The sequence below is a fragment of the Mesocricetus auratus genome, unplaced genomic scaffold (assembly GCF_017639785.1).
Source record: "Mesocricetus auratus isolate SY011 unplaced genomic scaffold, BCM_Maur_2.0 Super-Scaffold_100011, whole genome shotgun sequence".
Classification (NCBI taxonomy): domain Eukaryota; kingdom Metazoa; phylum Chordata; class Mammalia; order Rodentia; family Cricetidae; genus Mesocricetus; species Mesocricetus auratus.
The window spans coordinates 38,367,536-38,394,442 of record NW_024429195.1 but is presented as its reverse complement, the minus strand read 5'-3'; the positions used below and the strand labels follow the sequence as shown (position 1 = coordinate 38,394,442).

Here is a 26,907-nt window from a genome sequence, read left to right as displayed (position 1 = left end):
AGCCACAGAGAAACCATGTTCTAAAGAACTAATTGAAAGGCAGCAGAAAGGGCAATATGAAGACAGGAAAAAAAGGACAGCTCTGAGCAATGCATGAGCCTGATTTGAGCTTCCTACGACTGGGACATTATTGAAATGATTGACTCAAATGAGATAAACAATTTAAACAGAACTACATCCTCTAAAGAAATAGAAGCAGCTATAAAAATCTTCCAACCAAGAAAAGTCCAGGGCCAGATGGTTACAGTGCAGAATTCTACCAAAAATGCAAGGAAGAGCTAATGCCAATACTCTTCAAATTGTTCCACACAATAGAAACAGAAGGACCACTGACAGATTCTTTTTAGAAGGCTACAATTACATTAGTACCCAAACCATATAAAGGCACAACCAAGATGGGGAATTACAGACCAATCTCCCTAATGAACATTGAGGAAAAATACTCAATAAAATACTGGCAAATCAAACCCAAGAACACATCAGAAAAATCATCCACCATGATCAAGTAGGCTTCATGCCAGGGATGCAGTGATGGTTCAACATATGAAAATCCATCAATGTAATACACCATATAAACAAGCTAAGGAACAAAAATCACATGATCATCTCACTGGATGCTGAAAAAGCCTTTGACATAATCTAGCACCCCTTCATGATAAAGGTCTTGGAGAGATCTGGGATAACAGGAACTTACCTCAACCTAATAAAAGCTATATCCAGCAAACCAACAGCCAGCATCAAACTAAATGGAGAGAAACTAAAGGCGATACCTCTAAAATCAGGAACAAGACAAGGATGTCCATTCTCTCCATATCTCTTTATATTGTACTTGAAGTTCTAGCTAGAGCAATAAGACAACAAAAGGAGGTCAAGGGGATACAAATTAGAAAGGAAGAAATCAAACTTTCACTCTTTGCAGGCGATATGATAGTCTATGTAAGTGAACGAAAGAATTCTACCAGGAAACTTCTACAGCTGATAAACACCTTCAGCAAAGTGGCAGGACACAAAATTAACTAAAAATCAGTAGCCCTACTATATATACACAATAAAGGGGATGAGAAAGAAATCAGAGAAACATCACACTTTACAATAGCCACAAACACCATAAAATACATTGGGGTAACTAACCAAACAAGTGAAAGACCTGTATAACAAGAAATTTGAGTCTTTAAAGAAAGAAACTAAAGAATATACCAGAAAATGGAAAGATCTCCCATGCTCTTGGCTAAGTAGGATCAACGTAATAAAAATGGCAATCTTACCAAAAGCAAGCTACAGATTCAATGCAATCTCTATCAAAATACCAGCATGTGTCACCAACATCAAAAGGACAATCTTCAACTTTATATGGAAAAACAAGAGACCCAGGATAGCCAAGGCAACCCTGTAAAATAAAGGAACATCTGGGGGCATCACCATCCCTGACTTCAAGCTCTATTACAGAGCTATAGTCCTGAAAACAGCTTGGTATTGGCACAAAAATATACAGGTAGACCAATGGAATCGAACTGAAGACCCTGATATCAACCCACACACCTTTGACCACCTGATCTTTGACAAAGAAGCTAAAACTATACAATGGAAAAAAGAAAGCATTTTCAACAAATGGTGCTGGAGTAACTGGATGCTGGCATAAAAAAGATAGCAGGTAGATCCATATCTACCACCAAATGAATCAAAGACCTCAACATCAATCCAGCCATACTGAATCCCTTAGAGGAGAAAGTGGGAAGTACCCTTGGATGAATTGGTACAGAAGACCACTACCTGAACATAACACCAGTAGCACAGATACTGAGATTGACAATTAATACATGGGACCTCCTGAAACTGAGGAGCTTCTGCAGGGCAAAGGATACAGTCAACAAGACAAAACAACAGCCCACAGAATGGGAAAAGACATTCACAAACGCCACATCTGATAGAGAACTCAAGAAGCAAATCTCCAAAACACCAAGGGATCCAATTAAAATTGGGGTACAGAACTAAATAGAGAATTCTCAATAGAGGAGTCCAAAATGGCCAAGAGACACCTGAGTAAGTGCTCAACATCCTTAGCCATTAGGGAAATGCAAATCAAAACAACTCTGAGATACCATCTCCCTTCAGAATGGCTAAATTCAGAAACACTAATGACAGTTTATGCTGGAGAGGATGTGGAGAAAGGGTTACACTCCTCCATGTCTGGTGGGAATGCTAACTTGTGCAGCCACTTTGAAGATTGGTATGGAGATTCCTCAGGAAAATGGAAATCAGTCTTCCACAAGATCCAGCAATTCCACTCTTAGGCATATACCCAAAGATGTACCCTCATACAATAAGGATATCTGCTCAACTATGTTCATAGCAGCATTATTTGTAATAGCCAGAATCTGGAAAGAACGTAGATGCCCCTCAACTGAAGAGTGGATAGAGAAAATGTGGTACATTTACACAATGGAGTACTACTCAGCAGGAAAAAACAATGGAATCTTGAAATTTTCAGGCAAATGGATGGCACTAGAAGAAACCATCCTGAGTAAGGTAACCCAGTCACAAAAGGTTAAGTATGGTATGTACTCACTCATACATGGATTTTGGACATGGAGCAGGGCACTGCCAGCTCACAATCCCACCGCCAGAGAGTCGGGGGTGCATGGAGGACCCTGAGAGATATGCATAGTAACCTGGAGAAGGATTATGGGAGGACATCTCCTAATTGGATTGGGGGGAGGAAAAGGGGAGGCCAGAAGGAGAAAAAGAGGGAGAAAAGAGGATGGGAGAGGAGGACATGGGAGAGCAGGAAGGTTGAGCCAGGGTAAGAATACAGGCGAAAAGGATGGGAGATTACATAAAAGAGGGAGCTATTATAAGTTAGAGGAGAGATCTAGCACTAGTGAGATCTTCACAGATCTACAAGAATGACACCAACTGGCATTAAGGCTGCCTTAAATGCCCTCCCATGATAATGAGAATGATGACTACCTTATATGCCATCCTAGAACTCTCATTCAGTGGCTGATGGAGGCAGAGGCAGACACCCACAGCTGTGAACAGAATTGAAATCCTGGAACCCAGTTGCAAAGGGGAGTGATGACCAAAGGAACCAAGATCAGGCTGGCGAAACCCAGAGGCAGCTGACCTAAATGAGGGGAAACACATGGACCCCAGACTGATGACTGAGGGGCCAACATGGGACTGATCCAGACAACCTCCCAACAAACCTGGGCGACAGAGAGGAGGCCTTGTCAATCTGTGGGACCTTGAAGAGTAGAGTAGTATTTATTTCTGGCATACAGATGGACTCTGGGAACCCATACCACGTGGAGATGCTCTCTCAGCCTGGGCACATGGGGAAGAACCTAGGCCCTTCCCGGGATGATGTGACAGACTTTGAAAATCCCTCATGAAAGCCCTTGCCCTCACTGGGGAGCATAGGGGGGATGGAGTGGGGGGGTGAGGGGTTGGGAGGATTGGGGGATGCAGACGAGGGGAGGAGAGGGAACTGAGAGTGACATGTGTAAAAAGTTAAATAAGAAAAATGAAATGATTGACTAAGCTTAATTGTGCCAGTGGAATGTGTAACTGAACAATGTCAGTAGTAGTATAATGGCTGTGTTATTTGTTCTGGGAGGGTTTGGATGTGGGTAGCTACTCTGTCTGTAATTTGCTTTTGAATAGATAAGAGAAAATGCTTTTGATTTACTTTCAAGCTTTCTTTCATTAATATTAACAATTTTTCAAAATGATAAAACAAACTCAAAATTTAGAATTAGGATATTTTTGAGAACACTGAGCTGCAATTTGTTATTGAAATACTTGATTCATATACACATGTCCCTACGTTTTCAACTCATTTTACCAAGTGGTTTCTGTCTTTCATGTTGCAAAATGACAGTTTTAAAATAAGACATCAGGAGTTCAAAAAATTTTCAATGAGTCAGAAATTTGGTTCACTCAGAAATATTTGTTTTCAAATCAGGTGTGTTGTGTCAGAGTCCAGAGATATGAAAGAGACTGCCTTTCATTAGTCCTTAATTTCATCAGGTTTGGAAAAATAACACCTATAGATATATATTCCAGAGACAATAATTTGTTGTATTCCTGCCATTGTTAAAGCCAACTGGTTCTAAGTCTGTCTCAGAAGATCAAAAATGTTTATTTATGGTATAACCAAAATTAGCAAATATTTTGAAAATACTTCAAAGCCATCCACAGAAATATGAAGAATAATACTTGCCGCCAGGTTTGAGTTCCCATCATAATAATTAATCTTCTCTTTTATTCATAGACACAGTTCTCTCTAGGTTTTCTAATTTTAGTAGAAATCTTTCCCATTCTCTATGCTTGAGAATTCTTGTATGAGAGTTTAAAGTACACTTTTTTCTACTATTGGGACTTCAGTGTGTGTGTGTGTTTGTGTGTGTGTGTGTATGCATGTATGTTTTCAATTTCCTACATTCTTTGGGGATTAAAGGCTGTTATAAACTCATGTTTTCAATAATTGGTATTCTGTAATCATATAACATCTTTTAAAATATCAATTATTTACACTAAACCTTTAATATTAGCATGCTGCACAGTGTAGCTAGTACATTTTTAAAAAGGAATATCTCACCCTATCTCCAGTATCCACATATACATTCACACATATGGAGGTGTATGTATTTGAAAAAATATACATCTCCTTCTGTATAAGTAGAGAGACATTTTGATGAATATGAGTATCAGAAAAGGAAGCAAAGTTTTTTTGTAAGAGTGAAATTTGAGAAAATTGATTAATTTTCCATATCATTCTAAGAAACTTCTACAACTCACAAATCATAGGACCAATCAGAAAACTAATCTTCTGGAAAATTGCCTTATGCACACAGTTACCATTTGTCAATCAGATCTATTGTTCACTCCTTGACCATGTTAGTGATCCAGAGTAATGCCTACTGTGGACCACATCACTGTGGCTCCCAGATTGCTGGATTCAATTAGGGATAGACAATGGAAGACTTCAACAATGATCAGTAGGTTGTGGATGTGAACGATTAGAGGGCTAATTTTTTATCTCCTTTCTTGGCTAGTTGCCTACTGGCAAAGACTATATTGTTAAACAAAAGTTACAGCTTCTCTCTTATAGCTCAGAGTTTTGCTATTCCTTGTAACTACCCTCACATTTCTTAGCTGTGTGGATTTAGAAATAGCAGTATGTACTAGGCCAGGTTAATTGGTAGCAGCATTGATGTATCTATTCTGTTTGGTTTTGTACTACATCTTGTACATGGTCCATTGGCTAAATGGCTATGTAGTGCACATTTTAAGTATTTTGTTTACTTTTATAATGTCACCTTATACTTTGTCAATTAATCTTTGTATATACACCAATATATGTGTTTTTATTGCCAAGATATGAACACCCAGAGAGAAGATTTTCTTTACTAGTAATATGGTAGCCTGGGCTACTGAAATTAATTTCCCAAGTAAAAATAATTTGCAATGATAAAAGAAAATTCTAATAGGAATATTGAGAAATAGCAAACATTATGGCATCATTAGGTCAAAATTTTCTTAACACAGATAAATTATGTAGTGGCTCTTTCTAGAAGCTCAGAGAATTAGATGAATTTGAGACACCTCTTTTTGACAGCCCTTGAGGTGTAAAGGCTCTGAACTCTTTAGGCAGACATCTTAAAGACTGATGTAATGTCATCAGGTATCCTCTACCTCATTTTAATTTGCTGTTTTTGAGTGTACTGTTGTGAAATATCTTTCTTGTTGGCAAGCTGAGCTTCAATGGTGTTATGTGAAAGGATGATTAATGAAGTTAAGAATGGATCCCCTTTTCTCCTGTAAATGGTTCATTTTAATGAAAGAAAATAATGACTCTTCCTCTAGGAAACAGGTGTTACAGAGCTGCCTTCTCAACACCCAGGAGACAACAAAGACAGTTTTCATGAAGTAGAAAAGGAATGAAGGATTCCAAGGGAGAAATTACTACAGTAACTCCAAAACAGCACAATGTGTTTAAGTTCTAATGCACTTGAGGAAAAATATAATGATAAATATAAACATGAAAATTATAAATATGATCGAGATAGAAACACCAAATAAAGCTCAGAAAAACAAAGACATAGGAATTGCACCGAATATATTGTACTGAATGCTCCAGTTCAAGGACAAAATACAGCATTTGATATATGAGTTATTTGCTTTATTGAGACATATTGAACCAAAGAAAAGACTTAGAAAAATTGAAAGTGAAATGCTATCAAAAAATAAATAAAACAACAACAAAAAATATTAGGCTAAATAATTATCAGGCCAAACACAATTGAAGGCATGTGTTGCTAGTCTGAAACAATGCCATTTTATTCTGTGAGTGGCTCTACTCATCACTAAGTACTTTGGATTGAAACACCTAAGAAGTGAGCTTAAAACATATAAGGTATAATTTTAACACCATGGACAAATCATACTCACCATGAGAGGTTTTTCAGATAATCAAATAGAGAATATTTGGACAGCCTAGAAGAGAAATATAGTCCAAATACAGTATATTGACTACTACCTATAAACTGCTGGATCCACATTCATTTCAAATACCTGCAGGGCATATATCAGAATCTGAACTACAAGAGAAACCTCAAAGAACTGAAAAATAGAAACAAAGAATAAACAATGCTTTCTAATGAATTTTAAAATATTCATCCTGGCCAGAGAGAGTCCATATCCTACTTTCTAGCAGCATGTAAGAACTAAAGTCTGAGAGAAGGAGTAAGCATGAGCACTTGAACCTGACAGAAGCCTCATTTACTTGTGATGGAAGTGTCAGTTTTGCACAGAGACTTAGGATGAGAATGTATGGGGCCTTCACAGCTTAGACATGCAAACATACAATATAGTTTCCAACAGCTGTGAAAAGAAAAATAATGAACACCCCCGGGGAGAGCCTCACCCTCCCTGGGGAAATGAGGGCATAATGGGGAGGTAGGGGGGAAGGCATGGGAGGGGGAGAGGGAAAGGGAGAGGGACCTGGAACTGACTTGTGAAGCAATCTTGTTTCTAATCTAAATTTAAACTTAAAAAGAAAAAAAGAACAATAATGAAGAATGTTGTGAAATAGCAGGATGTAAACAGAGAAAAAGCAAGATATTTCCAGTAGGTTGTAACTTTGTAAATTACAACATCTGTCCATTGTGAAAATCAGATCATCAAAATAGATGGCATATGTTGCATTAGATTTTATCACATATATAAACTCCAAAGTTTAGCAGGAACTTCTGTAATCTGTGAAGAGTAGAGAAATGCTTAAAGACAATAAGTTAAGAATGTAAGAAAGCTATAAAAATGACAAAAATAGCACTGAAATATTCGGCAGTATAGCTGAAAATAATTTTACTTGAAAGTGAGCATCTCAGATTGCCTTCAGTGTTTAAGAAAGAGAAACGTATGCCAAATCCTTTCTAATAACTAACTGATGAAATGGAACACTGAAAACTTGAGAAGTTCAAGGCAAATGACAGTTCTGTCACCCTGGGTAGGCCCTACCTTCACTCCCCAGGAATCAGGTCTGACTCTACTGTCTGTGGACTTTGGACAATAGGTCTCACACCTGTGTTCTGTATTTCAGATCCTTCATGAACAGTCCTTCAAAGTGATTTCTGAAACTCTTTTTCCTTTTATCCAAGGACTTCAGACTGGCAGCTCATGAATGCTTCTCTTTAGTTTCACAGCTTACTCTGTTCTTTGCTTCCATCCCAGACTCCTAGGTACACTATGCAATTGGCTGGGGGAGAATTTAGAAAACTGGGTGTCACTGCTAGGAGTACAGCAGCAACTCCTAACATGCAGCCTTCATTTCTGGCCATACATGTCTTTACTAATGTAACCTAGCACATTGATTCTATCCTCATTTATGCCATGAAGAGCAGTGTACACAAGTACATAGATTTAGATTTTACCCATATGTACATTGTATAGAGCTGTGTACACAAACATATTGATTCTAGCCATATGTATACTATACAAAGCTATGTTAACAAACTAAAATGACATCCATTTTCCTGCATATTTTCTATCATTCTGATGACTACAAGTAAGTAACCTAAGACATGGATAAAAGCTCCCCACAGTCTATTTTCTGGAAGCGAATATTGGAAGTCTATTGCAGGAAGTGGGCTTAGTAACAGCAAGAGAGAGAGCTACTTCCAACCTTTCTCCTTCTTCCATTTCCATAAGCAACTGTCTCAGATAGATTCCTTAATGATTTGTCACCACAGAACCAATGTAACAAGGCAAACTGATGACAAACTAAACCTTATCACTATTAGCAAAATAAAAAATCCTTTATCTCATATATTTCTGTTTCAGTGTCAGAAAAGTGACTAGCACAGCAACACTACTGCAAGATACATTCAGAATTTTTTTTCAATTTTTTTTATTTTAAATAGCTTGTTTTACATGTCAATCCCAGTTCCCTCTCCCTCTCTCCCTCCCCTCCTCCCGCATGCCCCTTTCCCCCCACCCTCCCACCCTATTGCCAAATCCTTCCACATAGGGGATATCAGAGTCTGTCATTTTACTCTGGGTAGGGTCCAGGCACTCCCCTAAGAGTCCAGGCTGAGAGAGAATCCCTCTTTTTGCTATAGGCACACTGTTTGTATATCAGGGATAGACACTGATCCACAGCTCAGGGCCCCATAGGTTGCCCAGGCCTTCTCGCTGACACTCACATTTGGGGAGTCCAGATCAGTCCCATACTGGCCTCCTCACTGTCGGTCTGGGATCCAAGAGCTCTCCCCTGTTCAGATCAGCTGTCTCTGCTGGTTTTGCCAGCCCATTCTTTGCCAATTTGCTCATCACTCCTCTCTCTCTGTCACTGGGTTCCTTGGGTTCAGTTCAGTGATTAATTGTGTGTTTGCCTCTGCTTCCATCAGTCACAGGATGAAGGCTCCCGGATGGTTATAGACATCAAGTTCATTATCAGGAATGGGCATTCGAGGTGGTCTCTCCACTATTGCTTAGCTTGCCAATTGGTGTTATCCCTTTAGATCACTCGAGGTCGCTCTGGTGCCTGATCTGTATTCGATCCTATGATTCCCTCTTCCCCCTATTCTACCCCCACCCCCTCAACTTCCTTTTCCCCCATCACCAACTCTCTTCCTTTTCACCCCCTCTCTTCTTCCCAGGTCCCACTCCCTCCCACTCCTCGCCGTGTTCCCCATCCATTCAGGGGAATCTTGTCTCCATCCTCTTCTCTTGGGTACTATGCATATATGCATATCTTTTAGGTTCTTTCCTGTTTCCCAGACTCTCTATCAGTGGAAGTGCAAACTGACACTATCCTGATCCATGTCTAAAATCCATATATGAGTGAGTACATACCATGTTTGTCTTTTTGCGACTGGGTTACCTCACTCAGAATTTTTATTTAAAAAAGCCTACTTAAATTACTTTCCTTTGTATTGTCAAAAAATTTAGTGATTTATATGTTACTAATATATGGAGGTTATGTCAGCCTATCAGTTCTATATATAACACAATATTTCAAAACACATGTTGTATCACAGGATAGATAGATGATAGCCAACAAATTTTAATGATACATACATAGTCTCCTAGATTTTCCTCTCACGGGGCAATGTTGATGCTAATACTATTAGATAGTTCCATTAGTTTCATATGTAGTAGCACAAATATACTTATTCATCCAAGTGAATGAACATTAATTGTAAATAACTACATTTCAAAGAGTTAAAATTAACTGTTAAACAACTTTTTGCATAATTACAATGAGTAACCATATATTAAATATATAGCAAAATATCTGTGAAAGAAACATAAATGAATTCTTTCAGGTAGACAATAACAAATTAAATAGAGATCTATGTACAACACATTTGAAAATTGTAAAAAGCATAAATGATATTGTGAGTTAAATGTTGCTATATTATTTTAGTGAAGTTAATTTTCACCAGAGAATTTGCTAAATTATGAATAAGGAAATCCTAGCTACACCCTTGTTAAATCCTCTCTATTTAAGCAGATAGATTTGTTGTTTTTTTTAATAGTCAAAAGAATTTATTTTAGCCATCAAAAAATTAACATGCTAGAATGCCTGATCTATCGAATATGGACCCTTTGAGTAAGTATTCAGGAATGATGGTGATGAGTTATGTAGAAAATCTATGGTTAAACTTGGAAAAACCAGCATACTGTTCTACAAACTGTCAAGTTGGGGTAACAGCAACCAAAGGATGGAACAACCACACAATAAAAACAGCCACACATCCATACCAAAAAACACCACAAACACTATAACTCTAGATTCCTAGACCCCATTGCAAAACCATAATCATGAGCAACCAATATGCCTCTTCTAAAACCCAGCACCCACATTTTAATATACCCCAAGAAAATCGCTATCAATGAAACACAAGAAAAGTACTTCAAAATATCAAGTCTGTATATGTTCAAGGACCTTAAAGAGAATATGAACAAGTGTCTAAATGAAGACTATGAAAACACAAATATTTGAATGAAATAATGGAGTAATTTATGATATAAGTTCTTTATTTTGAGTTTTATTTCTGTTTGGTTTTTGTTTAATGATTCTATTTGTTAGATTTGTGTTTTATATAGTTTGCTCATGCACAAAAATTGTTTTCAATGGTAAGTTTGATACAACATAAAATAAACATTACCCCTTCAAATATTAAAAAAATCATATTTATCAAATTTCATCCTTTAAACCTGATGTATGTATATTTTCTACATAAGTCGTATTAATCTGTTTTATACTTTGTTACTTCAATATTTTCACTGCATTCACAAATGTTAAACATGATCTCCAATTAATATCTGACCCTTAGATGTCTATGTTCCTACTGAACCTCAAATGACAAGACTGAGAACATACTAGATTAGCAGACTGGCTCTACAAAGAAAGTCCAAGCAAACCAAATGCAGGGTATCCAATCATTTAATCAATTGACTTTGTTTCTGTATAGGCAAAGGCAGTTATGATGGCTCATTGGAGTGCCCTGACTTCTTCCTAATGCATCCTGAATCTCTTTCATGAGTGCTGGCATGGCATTCCAGCTTGAACTTTTATTGTCTGTGTCATCTGTATCAGATAGCTTTTGGTTATAAGTAACTGAGAAACAAACAAAAATGTATTACATTCCAAATAAAATATATTCACTTGCCTTTATGGCCAGCTCAGTGGATTTTTCTTTAGGTGTGTCTGCTTTGCCTAGTTGTGAAAAGTCCCTCTGTCTATTTTCACCATTTGCTCTTAACCCCTATCTCTGCCTCCATCTCTATCTTTTTCTTTTACTCAGCTAGCTCTACTCACCATTGGCTCCATTAGTCATCATTATAAACTAACATAGTCCCAAAGATGAAGCAGAATCCAGAGTTACCTGCTTTTTCATTTTCTTCTAGTGTTAAAATGGGTCATTGTTCAAAACAAAGTTAAGAAAAAGAATAAATTTTGGTTTTGTTGCACTTGGATAGGCTTTATAAGATGGAAAATTGATGGGGGATATCCTTCTGTGTATATGTTTCTCTTATTGGTTGATGAATGAAACACTGTTTGACCAATAGCCAGCAGAGGCAGGAAGATATATGGAACTAGGAGATGAGGAGAATTCTGGGAAAGGTAGGCAAAGAGAGAGAGGAAATGATGCAGTGTAGTTGCCAAAGGAGAAACAGGTTCGGACATTCTCCAGTAAGCCAAGACCATGTAGACATACTTAGATTTATAGAACTGGGTTGATAATTAAGACAGAGCTAACCAATAAGAAGCCAAGGCCATTGAGCAACAGTTTTATAAATGATATAGTGTTTGTGTGCTTATTTGGAGCTAAAGTAGCAGCGGGACCTGATGGAACAAGAAAACTCCAGCAACAGAATAGATCAATAGCCATGAACCAATCACATCCATCTATAGAGTTTATAGAACAACCCTCAAACATACCTATCACACATTGTCGTAAAATGTTGCAAATATGAAGAATATGAAGGGTAAAGATATTAATAATGTGTTGGTGGCTCACGCCTTTAATCCCAGCACTTGGGAGGCAAAGAAAGACAGACATGGTGCATACTCACTCATATACGGATATTAGTCACGGATCAGGATAGTGCCAGTCTGAAATTCTACTGACAGAAAGTCTGGGAAACAGGAAAGAACCTAAGAGAGATATGCATGGTACCCCAGAGAAGAGGAATGAGGCAAGATCTCCTGAACAGATTGGGAACACGGCTGGAGGTGGGGGGGTTGGGAGCTGGGAAGAAGAGAGGGGGAGAAGAGGAGGAGAGAGTAGGTCATGGGGGAACAGGAAGGTTGAGTGAGGGGTAGAATAGGGGGAGAACAGGATGAGAAATAGTAAAATAGAGGGAGTCATAGGTTTGAAGAGAGATCTGGCACTCTAGTGATCTAAAGGATGATACCAACTGGCAAGCTAAGCAATAGTGGAGAGACCACCTTAAATGCCCATTCCTGATAATGAACTTGACGTCTACCTTCTATGCCATCCTAGAACCTTCATCCAGTGACTGATGGAAGCAGAGGCAAACACCCACAGTTAAACACTGAACTGAACCCATGGAAGCCAGTGACAGAGAGAGAAGAGTGATGAGCAAATTGGCAAAGAAAGGGCTGGCGAAACCAGCAGAGACAGCTGATCTGAACAAGGGGGGGATCTGGGAGGACAGACCCCCTGAGTGTGAGAGTCAGTGAGGAGGCCTGGGCATCCTATGGGGCCCTGGGCAGTAGATAAATATTTATCCCTGGCCTACAAATGGACTTAATGTGTCCATAACACAAAGAGGGATGCTCTCTCAGCCTGGACTCTTAGGGGAGTACCTGGACCCTTCCCTGAGTGAAATGACAGACTCTGGATATCCCCTATGTGGAAGGAAGTGGGGATTGGGTGGGAGGCTGGGGAGGATGTTGGGGGGGGTGCAGGAGGACAGGAGGGAGAGAGAACTGGGATTGACATATGAAGCAAGCTATTTAAAATTAAAGTAATAAAAAAGAAAAAAGATATTAATAAAATATCTGTAATGGAGAAACTTGGCTGTATTGCCTAGATTTTAGGGAGTCATGATTCATTGTAATAACAAACAAATAAAATAAATAATTGCTTGATGTACACATACATTTTCCTAGTTTTCAATTTTAATCAGTTAAGATTTTCTAACTGCAGTTCAAGACCATGCTTGGAAAACTCAATAAAAGGGCAAAATCCAACTGTAATGTGTTTTACATTATTTTTAATTTGTAAACTAGTTATGTGGCTCTTAGTTGAGGTAAAGAACCTTCTTGGTATCTTTACCTACATATCAATATGAACAATTAATATAACTTTAAGAGTATATCATACACTAACAAGTTAATTATCTTGGATGAGTCATAAGTAGTTTTATGAAGAACTTTTGTGCTCACTTACTATCTGGAAAATATAAATAAAAGAATCTGTTTTGTGAAAAATGAAAGCATCACAAGATATCAAATTCTTCTCTAATTTTAAGCACATTTGAGTTTTCCAAAAAAACAACAATAACCATTAATACACGATAAGAACTTTATATGACACAGTGCCTTAGCAGATCTTTCATGTTGCATCTTTCACACTGGAATTGTAGAGTTTCAGCACTCAATCTCAAATTTCCTTCCAGGCTTCATATATGATGTGTGTAACTTCATGTTATAAGTCTAGCTAGAGGGCTTCATTTCATGTTGTTAAGACATTTTGCTCTCTAGAAGGCAGTTGATGTCATGCTTTGCTAGTACATACAGCAGTTTGTGGGTTACAAATGTGCTGGGGCATATATCCACCTTTGAGTCTCACAAACATGTGGCTTTCTATGTTTCGGTAGATGCAAGCATGGGGCCTTTTCTGGGGAAGTGAGATGAGGGATTATAATGTTATCACAGGAAATGCCAGTTCCCTAAAAGGTGGATAGTTGCTGAAAAGCATAAAGGACTCTAATCATCACTGAATTAACAAATTCAGGGCAGCAGAGACAGCTCAGCAGGATGAACACCTGACCAAAAGCTGATGAGATTGATCCTAGTATTCACCTGCTGGAAGGAGTTAAGTGACTGCCAAGGTTTGTCTTCTTTCATCCATACATACACTGTGGCATATGCACCCCCCCTACATACCCACACATGCTGAAAAGTTCATGTCCCTAACACCCAGAAATCTTGAATTTGGAAATGTTGTCTTCAAAACTTATTTTAATTCTTTTGTTGCTAGGAGAAAAAGACATGATGTAAAAAACACTGGTTGGATGGAGGCCCTGATCTGGCCACATAAACCCGAAGGACTGAAGTCTTAGCTGACAGTAGCCAGAGACCTTTAATAACAAGTAAAGACCATCTCTTCTTCAGAACTTGAATGATGAAGCTGAATGCAGAAAAGAGATACAGCCCACAACGTTCATCACACCACAGGTAGCTTAACTGCTTCAGTTTTATCCTGCAAAGTCCAACAAGGCCTGACAAACTGCTCCACAGGAGGAGAAGCATCTCCCAGGCAATGATGCGTATAGACAGAGGGATTTTTTTAGTCAATTGAAGGAATTAGACTTTAATGCTTTATACTAAAAGACTTTATACCCCAGATAGCTGCTGGTATTCACTGACTCTTGGCAGACAGTGAGACTGCCAGAGAGCTACTGCTATCCGCTGAACCCTGGTGGGCAGCGAGCCTTCCAGAGCTGAACCTGTGAAGCCATGCTAAGCAGATTCTCAGGCATGTACAAATGCTTTATTTGTGAAACTCCTTTTCTTTGGAAAACATCTAAACTTCCCATTTTCTCCTTCCAAAAACCATCCCAGCTTCATTAATCTCTTAGATTTTAATCACAATCACCATTCAAATGCATCCCCATTAGAACACAGAATGGGACAGATCCCTGCCTATCAAAAGTCAGTAGTTTTGAAATGAATAATTACACACATTTCAATTTAATATATTTACAAAAAATGATCAAAGTTCTTAAAGTATTCACCAGATAAAGAACCACAGTTACCTTACCATTATATGGGAGTTTTAGAGGGCTACAGGCATCATTATCCATTCTCAGTTTTGGCAAACCAATGAGTTTTTGAGCGAAGGATGCAGAGATCGGCTGCACTAACAAGGAGGTGAGGTTTGGTCGGCTCTGTTTAAAGCTTCCATCTGTATGCAAAAGAGAAAAGACCCAAATCCTTAACAAATAGAAACTGAAAACAATCACAGACAAGTTCTTTGTAATTAAGTCTATGAATTTTGAGTAGTAAGTCTATATTTGTTCATTTATTGACTCATATTCAGCTTCTTAAAATGATTTGAAACACTATTAAATTATTTAGTCTGAATAACATTATATTCCCCCATCAACAACATACACAGACATTTACCATCAGTTCTACCACTATGATTCACTAAGATAACAAGAAAGGAATAAAAACACAGAAGGGAATGGGAGCCAAGATAGCAGAGGAGGGCTGGACGGTAGGAGATGAAAGGTACTTAACTAGCAGGTGAAATAGTGAGTGGATCCCAGAGATTGGAACTGAAGTTATGGAGAGGAGACTGAGAAGTAATGTGGCTTATATCACAGAATTCATAAGGCCCAGGAGCTGGCAGTTCCTGCAACCTTCGACAGGCTAAAGAAGGGGGAGCCTCTGAAACGCCATGCGAAGTAGGCCAGTGTACACAGTCAGTGTGGATGCCTGGCCCTTCAACATGCTAATGGGAAGTAAGGAGACACAGAAGAGGGAGGTTTCAGATGATGATGAAGTTACCATGTTAAACAGGATACTGCTAGGATGTCTGAGAATTCACATGGTCAACACTGTGCCCAATGTCTTCAGGCAGTAAAGCATTTGCTAGCAGTAGATATGAGCAGACCAGTAGAAAATATCTTCTAAAATCAATGAAAATATGAAGGCCACCGATAAAACCAACTTGTCCAAGAACTCTCACACCTAAGCCCATGATCAATGAATACTACCTACATTCAAAACTAAAATCAGCTTAATTTTTTCCATTATTGAGAATAATCTCTCAGGCAAAGTCATCTACACAGAAGTGTGAAGCTGTGAGCACAGGTCAAGAGGCTGAGGGGAACCCACAGGACAACAGAATGAATGTGGATGCATGCCAGATGTGAGCCAAGGACTCCAGAGAACATATACAGTAAGATTGGAGGTAGGATTTAAAGATTTCCCAGATATACAGGAAAAGATGTATTATCTAGAGACACCAATTAGCTTTAACAGGGCCATAGGTTGTGTAAAAAAGAAATACAATAGGACAGTCTGACTAAGAGTGGTATAATCATTATCACCATAAGCATAAAATGTATTTCAGGAGAATGGAGATGAGGAAAAAAGTTGGAATGATATATATGAGACACAAAGGTAAATCCTGATGATGCAGAATGATGAGATGGTCAGACTAATATTAGAAACTGATCAAAAATACTGTTTGAAACTGAAATACAATCCTGGGAAGATGGTCTCAGAAGGGAAATCCTAGCCTTGCAAGTGCAAGATCCTGAGTTAGTTCCCCAGAGTCCCCATGTTAAGGGGTGGGGACATGCTGATGTTGTGGGATACATATGGAATCACAGCAGAGACAAGAGACGTCCTCTAGGGAGCCTTGTTTAATCCACAAGTTCCAGACTACCTATAAGAGACTAAATCTGTAACGAACAAGCAAACAAGCAACAAACCAGAAATGTACCTAAGAAGCAACATTCAAGGATGCCATTAAGCTGCCATACACACGCACAGGTACAAGCTCACCTCACATACATGTGTATCTATACATGAACATATACACTGAATAATAAAAAGGTTGTAACTCTAACACATATGGAGGAGTAAGAAGGAAACTATAAAACATGGGCGACAAGGAAAGATGCCAAGCCAATTAATTGTGTACTTGGGAGAGATCAAGAAAAGGAGACATAGGAAGGAGTGGAGCAAGATAATTTTAGGAAGTAAAACCTCTTCAAACTATTTGGGTAAGTAATGAACTATATTTGTCTTTACTTTTAATAAAATGCAGATCAAACAAAACTGTCAGACAAAATAATTATGACAATGTACAGCATACTCAGAGAACAGTGTTGGAGACAATGAACCAAATGTGCTCAAGCAAACAAGAACATACCTGGTAAAACTATTTTATTGCCTAAGAAAAGGAAATTCACAGTTGAATGCTGACAGTTATGGTTTAGAATGCAGTACCATAATTTTCAGAACTTTTATTAGAGAAATGATTCCTAGAGGTTTACTTGGAATTTAATTTGATACATCTGCAGGTGGTGCAGGGCCTCCATGATCCTGGTAACCAGGTTCCAGGAGGCAAATTATACATGAGAAAATATGTTTGTGAACCACTTTTTCAATTTATCATGTGGATAACCACAAGACAAAATATTATACTTTGCTTAAGGCTATAGCTGTCATAGAAGCTGTGGTTTTGAGTTCTGTTGCAGAAGCACAAGGATGGTCTTGGGTATCTTTTACTACTTTATAACCGTGTATGACAGTGAATTTAGACCACCATGTACATCATTGCTCCTTGACTGTTTCTTGTCAAAGACCATGGTAAGATATATAATTTACATAGACCAGAGTAAAGTGACAAATAGGACTGATAATTGGAAAAGCAGGTACAATGAACATTCTTCCTGCCAGCCTTGTCCCAGAGCTGCATCAATCTCAAATAACTCAGAGACTCTATTAGTTACAATGCTGTCAGCCAATGTCCAGGGCTTCTCATTGGCTAGTTATGTCTTAAGTATTAACCCATAACTACTAATATATATATATATATATATATATATATATATATATATTTCTATAAGGCCTTATCTTACCAAGGACACCAGCCTCATGTGTCCTTTCTTCAAGTGATCACATGGTGACTCTCTGCTCTTGACTACATTTCCCAGACTCCTCCTCAATTCCTAGTCCCATCTATCTTGCTTCCCTATTGGCCAACAGTGCTTTATTTATCAACCAATATGACAAACATATACACAGAAGGACTTCTCCCATCAAGCAGGAAGAGTTTTGATATAGCAGCAACATAGTATAAATGAATTGTGTGGTCCTTCAGAAAGGACAATTTGGGATTGCACAGATCATATGCTCACAAACCAGAACCTGCACAATTCACAGACATCATGTTAGGAATAATATAGCCTGCTAGGATAATGTGACAGTGATATTCAGGTTTCAGGAAGTTGCTTTTAGCCAATACTGATAAGTCCTCTTCTGTTCCAGCCTGTACATTAGGCTAAGACAGTTCACATAGCCAAACACAGATCATATCTGATTGGCTGTAGTATCTTTAAGCATACTAATATGTTATTTTCAAAAGTTCTACATATTGTGTAATACATATTAATAACATCCACCCATCACTACCTCCCTCCTAACTTTCTAGTACCCCCACCTTCCTATCTTCTTGTTCTTTAATTTTTACTTTCATTTAAAAAATGCCATATGATATTCCTGTGCATGCTGCTTTTGTAGCATTTCTATTTACCTAGTGAAGTTTTTCTTCTTTCTTGCAACTTTTTAAAATTTTGACTTCATATATATATATGCATACATACATACATATATACATACATACATATTGTAATATTCCAAGCAGACAAGGCTTAGCAGAAAGAGAGCCTCAGGGGTCCCACTCTTTAAATCACAAATCATCCTGGACTTCATCTGACTTTTTATATACATTCTCACCTTTTAGCTCACTCTCTCTTACTTACAAGGCAAAGCTGCCTTACATCCCTGACAATGTGAAATCTGTGATTGCAAAGTTGTCATGGATGTCAGGAATTGCTATATTTTCAATAACAAATAAAGCCTCTTAAGGTTATGAATAATGTCATGTCTACCACATGAAAAGTAATCTTAAGCCTTGGGTTGCCAATATTCACACATTATCTGCTAACACCCAGTTTGTTCCTTTGTGTATTCTGTGATCCACATATACTGTGAATTGATTTACATCATTAATTTTGAGAAACCCATTCTGAGGTCATCACACATGTCTAAGGCACTCATTTTCTGTAAAGTCCAACTCAAAGCCACTTCCTACAGCAAGTTTCTACTGATTATCCCAGCTTTATCTCTTCACTATTTTGGTTTGCCTTTAGTTTCTAGTTATTATAATCACTAAATGAAATTACTTCCCTTTTCCTGTTAAAATATGACATGTGGTGCCGAGCATATTGTAAGGGATCAAGCATTTAAAAAAGACAGGTGAATCAAGAATAGTTTGAAAATATTGTCTTTCTGGGTCTGAGCATACCTACAAATACAACATGGGTACAAATAAAAGTGTATGTTACTGCTCACACTTCGATCAAACTTTATTGATAGCAAGCTATTAACTCTCAAACAGACACTCTAAATATATTTTCAAAGCTCATTTGTTCCCATTAACTCACCAGTTAATCATGTTCTAAAGCAATCACTGGTAGATGAAAGCATTTCAATAAATAAATCATATTTAAATATATTTATCAAATAATAAAAATTCAATATTCCACTTATATTTTTCTCTGAGATGCTCTATTAAGCACATAAAACAATGGATTTAAAAGTTAACTATGACTGAACCTTAAACCGAAATTGAACATTCCTACATCTTTGATGGTTTTTTGCTGCATGACTAATAGACTTGCTTAGTTTGGAAATATACTAAGTAATTGGTTCATTAGCTTTTCACTTTCACCTTAATGGAAATCTGACAAACAGTTCACTTCTTAGAGCAGCTACTAAAAGCAGGGGTTTGCAGGACACTGAGATTAAATTACATTCACAATCTATGTTTTATTAAAGGACTAGAATTTCATTTTCTTAAATGTTAATAATTTTTGAATGCAGCTAAACCTGTATACCAGTTAATTTAGTTATATATTAAAGCATATTTATGAACTATAGGAATCTATTATACATGATACAAAATGAAGTGGGTTATGTGTAAAGATACAACAGGTATTAGATAAGAAAATACTTTGCAAAGCAATGAGTATTTTTGTAGTAGTGGTTTCTGTTTCCTGACCTGTATTATCTACCTTCAATAACCATTGACATCAGCCTGTAGTACAGCTGATGGCCAAGTGTCTTTACTTTCTGTATATGTTATTATCTAAAGAGGAAGGAAAAATAGTAAAGGGTTCCATTATTAGTAATTCCACCTGTGACAGAAGCCACATACATATAAAATGAGAGTTTGAACAGAAAAGATACTAAGTTTCACTCCATCTTGACTCTTAGTTGGAGTGCAGCAAGTATGCAATTTTACTATGATAATATTGCCATTCTGGAGCTGGGGAGGTAGCTCATTGGTATAGAGCACATCCTGCTGTCAAAGAGAACCTGAATTCAGGTCCTAGGACTCATGCAGAACACATCACAGCCACCAGTAACAAGTTCTCAGAGACTTTGACACCTTCCCTTTGGTTTTGTGGGTACTTGCCCTAAAAGGTGCACATACACATACATATACACACAATCTTAAATTTGTTAATAAAAACAAATATTTTAGAAAATCATCAACCCATACAAAGTACTTTGCCTAAACCACCAATGTCTTTGATATGTTGGCTTACTGAAGAAAAAGTCTATTACTTCAGACACTGAATCCTGAAGACTGCAGTACAAAATGAAAGAAATGAATATAAAACGTCTATGTAACTGTGTATATCTAGTTAAATACTCTATTACATCTTTTCAAACCTTAACGTCTACTTCAATTACATCAGGTTATGTGTATAAAGGGAACATTAGTGTCAATGCTCTCTCTCTCTCTCTCTCTATCTCTGTCTCTCTCTGTCTCTGTCTCTCTCTCTCTCTGTGTGTGTGTGTGTGTGTGTGTGTGTGTGTGTGTGTCTGTGTCTGTGTCTGTGTCTGTGTCTGTATATGTAGTGGCATGATGTTTTTTACTCGATTGGCTTTTTTAAGTGCCCACCAGCCAGCTCCCAAGTAAATCAGACCCAGAATCATATTATTACTTATGAATGCCCGGCCTTAGCCTGGATTGTTGCTGATCAGCCTTTCTTAACTTATACTGTCACATCTATCTTTTGCCTCTGGGCTTTTCCCTTTTCTTCTGTATAACTTCCTTTCATTCTTACTCCATGACTGGCTGGGTGACTAGGTGGCTGCCCCTGATGTGCTCCTCTACTTGTTCTCTCTTGCTCTTCCCAATTTTCCTCTTTTTCTTCAGTTTTCTTTCTATTTTTCCTCTCTGCCTTCCAGACATGCCTATCCTTGCTCCTGTCTTGCTATTGGCCATTCAGCTCATTTTTAGAACCATCAGGTGTTTTACACAGGCATAAAATCACAGCTTTACATAGTTAAACAAATGATGCCTAGATAAAAGTCACACACCTTAAAATAATATTCTACCACATGCATGTATTTGTGTTTGAAAGAGAAAGTGGAGAGAGTGGGATGTGATTCATCTGACTCAAATACCAACATGTACAACAAAATACAATTATTCAAACAGAAATATCAGATTCTGGGAGTCTCAACATGAGGCACTGGGAGAATCCAAGGTAAGAAATGTGTTAGTTAAATAAAAGACAGTATTCATATATGTTAACTTGTTCTGCAGTTGAGAGAGCTATGTGAATCTTGCATCCATTTCATTTAACTATCCCTTCATATCTCTGTCCTTCCATCCCTCTCCATCCTTATCTCTCATGGTCCTTTTTGACATTCAGTCTAAGCATATGTCCCTTCATTCCACTTCAAAGCCACTGGACAAGCAACAACCACATGACCCAGGCACCAGTCACAAATGGACAGCATCATGTCATACCCTCCAGAATCTATTATATGACAAAATCACTAATGTGGCATGTACCACATCAGACAGAAATGTACTTGAAGTGGTGTGTAGTTTTGTATTTTTCCACATTACAGTTTACACAATTTTAGCTTCAACACAAATATAAAAGTGTGATAATGAAATGATCACTATATTTGCTCCTTTCCTTACTTCAATGAAAAAAACACCAAAGTAATCAAATGAAGGAAATGGTTATGCATCTACTGTCCCAGAAGGCTATCAGCTGTTGTCCCAGTATAAATGATAACCTTCCTTTTGAAGACAATCACCTTGACTGAAGTCAAATCATTAACCAAGTAGCACAACCGTGTTTTCATTTTTATTTGAGCCCCCTAAACTTACAGTTATTTTTCTGAAATGACGAGAACAGCAAATCGACCAGTCATCCTTATGAATATAGGCAAGACTTCATTTTTCTCAGTATTATATAAACCACTATTGTAAATATCACTAACTCTCCTGGAGCCAGTCAAAGTCAACAGTAGGTTGTTTAGATTATTATTAAAAATGAAAACAGTTAACATGGTTTATGCTCCTTTACAGAGCTCTCTCTCTCTCTCTCTCTCTCTCTCTCTCTCTCTCTCTCTCTCTCTCTCTCTCTCTCTCTCCCTCCTCTCTTTTTCACCACACAATATAATACAATACACATAAACACATAGACATATATTTTTAATCATGAATGGCTTTATTATTATTTTTGCTTTGTTTTGTTTTACTATTTATTTGTAAAACTCACATGACTTAAACACTATGTGACAGAGGTTGTTTGGTATCAAGAAAGAAAGAATATCATCTCAAACAAACGTGTCATCTGGGAATAGGAAAAAAAAGGTCTCACAAAGTAATTTTATTTGTATCATGGCTTCTTCACTGTTGGCTAAATCTATGACAGTTTTATATTAAATAGTAACAATATTTGTTTAAGCTTGGATATATACTACAGTAAATGCAGATTTTACTTAGCATATTCCTTTTTTCTTGTTTTAAATTTAAATTAGAAACAAGTTTGCTTCACATATCAATCCCAGCTCCCTCTCCCTCCCCTCCTCTCCCACCCCAGGGAGGGTGAGGACCTCCATGGGGGATCTCCAAAGTCTGTCATATCATCCAGGGCAGGGTCTAGGCAATCCCCCATGTATTCAGGCTAAGAGATCATCTCTCCATGTGGAATAGGCTCCACAAACCATTCGTATGCCAGGGTTAAATACTGATCTACTACCAGAGGCCCCATAGATTGTCAAGGCGTCCTCTCTGACACCCACATTTAGGGGGTCTGGGTCAGTCCCATGCTGGCCTCATTATACCAACTGGCAATCTAAGCAATAGTGGGGAGGTTGCCTTAAATGCCCATCCCTGAAAATGAGATTGGTGACTACCTTATATACCATCCTAGAGCCTTCATCCAGTGGCTTATGGAAGCAGAGGAAGACACCCACAGTTGAACACTGAACTGAACTCCTGGAACCCAGTTGCAGAGAGGGAGGAGCGATGAGCAAAGGAGCCAAGACTGGGTTAACGAAATTCACAGAGACAGCTCACCTGAACAAGGGGGAACTCATGGACCTCAGACTGATGGCTGAGAGACTTTTGTTATTGATATTCATACTTAGTATTTTTTTAATTTTGCAAGATATTTTTCCTCTCAAACCATTTTAGATTTTAGTTTATAGAAGTTCCCTGACAGTAAAATACTGGGAATGTACATGTCACTAATTTCAGAAAGATTTGTCTTCATTCTCTGGCTCTCATAGAAACCCTTAATTACACATATTACTGAAATGAATATGTTAATTACTCACTTTCTTCTTATCACACAATATGTAGAATACCTGGAGCTTATTTACTGTGGCACATATGAGAATGAATACTGTACTTGGTAAGACTAGGATGCTCTGTTAGATATTTTTGGATGAACGGTTGTACTGATGTCCAAATGAACAGGTATGCTATAGATTCTGATTTGATTTGGTTATCTATTTTTTAATCAAATTATATTGTCATGTTTCTCATCCTTAATAAAAACTTGTAAAATCATCCATAGTTGTGCCATTACTGAGTGAATAGAAAGTAACATTTGTTAACCAAAATTTAACAAGTATTGTGACATTCAACACATACACTTGAAAGTTTCCAGACCCTTAAGTAGAACGTACTACTGCCATTTTCCTATTACATATAATTTCATGATATCATCTAAATAAATATTCTTACACACAAAGATACATGCAACACTCATTCCTTATCAAAGGATATTAGTTTTTTCCACAGATAGAGATTATTACAGAAATCTACAACTAGTCAAGACACAAACTCTTGTGTGATGAAACTCTTGTATTTAAGGTTCAGGGAAAACCACTGAAGAGGCTCTGTGAAGTTCATAAGAGCCAGGAGCCCATGATGTCTGCTGCTAGATAGTGTATCCTAAACATTACTGGGCTAACACCCCCATTGCATAACAACATTATGGTTGCCTATATAAGATTAACATAATAATACTACCAATTTTTATTCAGATCTGTACAGGGAGACTCTATATGGTCTGTTGTAGGTGAACTGCTATAGAGGTGGTCAATGACTCCTGAGAGATGAGGAATAGATGATTTCAGGCATGATCTCTTATATAGGTTGTGCAATCTCAAGTGGTCAGCCTAGGATACATGCACATATATGTAATACTAAATTGACTCATTAGGTTGTATATATGTATGTGGCTATCCTACACACTATACACACAAACACACATTGAGGCAATAATAGTTAAAGTAAAGAACGAATTTGGCAGGGAATGAGCATGAAAGTGTTAGATGGGAGAAGGGTTGACAGACACAGTACACATGTATGAAGTTCTCAAAAATAAATTAATTAAAGATAAATAATAACATACCCATCAAAATATAAAAGCAATAAAAGTAACAGAAGATAATCCCTCATGTTATGTTACACTGGGAGAAAATAAACTGTATACACAAGAAAAGTAATATACAGTTGATTGAAGGAGGTGGAGAGATTCCCCAGTGCTTAACAGCACTGACTGTACTTCCAGATAACCCAGAATTTATTTCTCAGCACCCACACAGCAGCTCATAATCTTTCATTTCCAAAACATCTGACAATCTGACACCATCTTCTGTCTTTCTGTCTTCTAGCCTCCACAGGCATGACATGTACACGGTGCACGCACACACACACACACACACACACGAGACAGAGAGAGACAGAGAGAGAGAGAGACAGAGAGAGAGAGAAAGAGAGAGAGAGAAGGCAAAAGACTCATACATGTAAAAAAGTGAAAAAAGATTGAAGCCCTTACTTTCTAATTAACTCATTTACAAGTATTTGTTCTAAATGTGAAAATAACTTGAAAAGAACAATATAACATTTCTAATGATTGTTTTTGTGTTACACATACTTACTCAATGTTTGTATTGATAAAGTAAAATTATTTCTGGGACAAGTAAGATAATATATAAATCACCACTACTCCATTCAGTCAAACAACTAGGCTAACATATGTACAAAACGGTCACTACTATGACCAGAGAATTTTCATGGTTCTTATTCAGGTAAAATATTTGATGAATCTCCTGTAAGAGAAGGTATGAAACCATGGGGTGGTTCATACTTTAAACTGCAGTGTTAGTTGACATATAACATGTATTATAATTTGAACAATGGTTACAGAATTAGGAGATTATATTTTCCCGCATATTTTCAGATATCCAGTTCTTTGAAACATATTAATATAATCGCATCAAGACAAAGCTAAGTTCTGTATTTTCACTAACAATGTCTTCTTTAAAGCATTTAAACAGTCTGGTCCTTTCTCCTGAAGAAACAGTTCTTTGCACTACAGCATTTTTACCTCACTTAATAAATTGCAAGTTTGTCACTTTCTGTGAAATTTGAGTTGTGTAATAGCAAAGACACTATTGTGATACTGACAGATGTTTTCTTATTTCTATTTCAGAGGAATAACAGGCTACATTAGAGCTATTCTCTACTTTATACAATACTAAAATTTTCTGTATTCATCATTTGTTTGTTCTAAGACTATTTCATTCCCTAAAGCATTCACAAAATATTAGCATTTGGAAGCAACCATGAAAAACAAGTAGACAAACTATCAAGTTTGCTCTCTACTTCAAGGGGAGTAGTCTTGATTTATAACAGGAATAATTGACCATCTGCACATTATGGGTACCAAAAGTAAAGCAGTTCTCTATAGAGGCTTTCCCCTGAGAAGCCACTCATCTCACACTTGAAGGATATAGACACTGGAATGATTTGCAAATTTTCTACTTTTAGAAAAACTGTGCTTTGCATTTTTAAATTACAGCAAATAAAGTATGTTTTGCTTGCTTAATTTGTTATAGTTGTGGAGGTTTGCAGCCATTAATTTGCAATAACAATTTTCACACCAGAATGTAATGAGAATATATTCTTTTATGAACCTGATAATATGAGTGGGCAGAAAAGTTCTTATTATGATATTTACATGTTGGTAAAGGTTTCTTAATAACAAATAAAGAAGGGAATTAATGTTTGATTCCCCAGTAAAGGTATTATCAGAATAATGAACTACCAGATGTTAAGTGTTTCTTAGATATTCTTCGTTTCTTCAATCTTTTCTATTTTTGACATGGTAACATTAACACAGAGGGGACACTAGCCATGCTTTAGAGTGCCATCTGGCATTTACCCTGACCCAAAAGTCATTCTGGGGGATGTTTTGTGATTTTTTTCTGTATTTAAAAATCATAATGTGTACATTGTATTTATGATATGAACTTAACAGAAATATTTCCTACCTTGACATTGAAGGAGTTGGTCTCATCTACTTGCTTATTGATGTGTGTTTCAGACATCAATTTTGATTGATTTTGAAAGATTTCAGTGGGATTTTATCATTCATATAATAATTTTACTAAAATGTGTTTTACTATTAATTATACATAGAATAATGATTTATTTGCTATAGTCATGTCTATATTGCGAGAAGACACATTCAAAGGAAAAATGACATTTTAAAGAACCATGGAAA

At 37.3% G+C, this 26,907-nt stretch overlaps 1 protein-coding gene across 3 annotated transcripts in view; it reads right to left on the bottom strand.

The window, feature by feature from the left end:
• Naaladl2 (N-acetylated alpha-linked acidic dipeptidase like 2) overlaps positions 1–26,907 on the bottom strand; it is a 1,212,242-nt gene that overhangs the window by 306,467 nt on the left and 878,868 nt on the right. For all 3 annotated transcript variants that reach the window (XM_040754622.1, XM_040754621.1, XM_040754623.1), the window contains one exon: positions 15,027–15,170. In XM_040754622.1, coding sequence (XP_040610556.1) covers positions 15,027–15,170 — 144 coding nt within the window. The remainder of the gene's footprint in view (positions 1–15,026; positions 15,171–26,907) is intronic.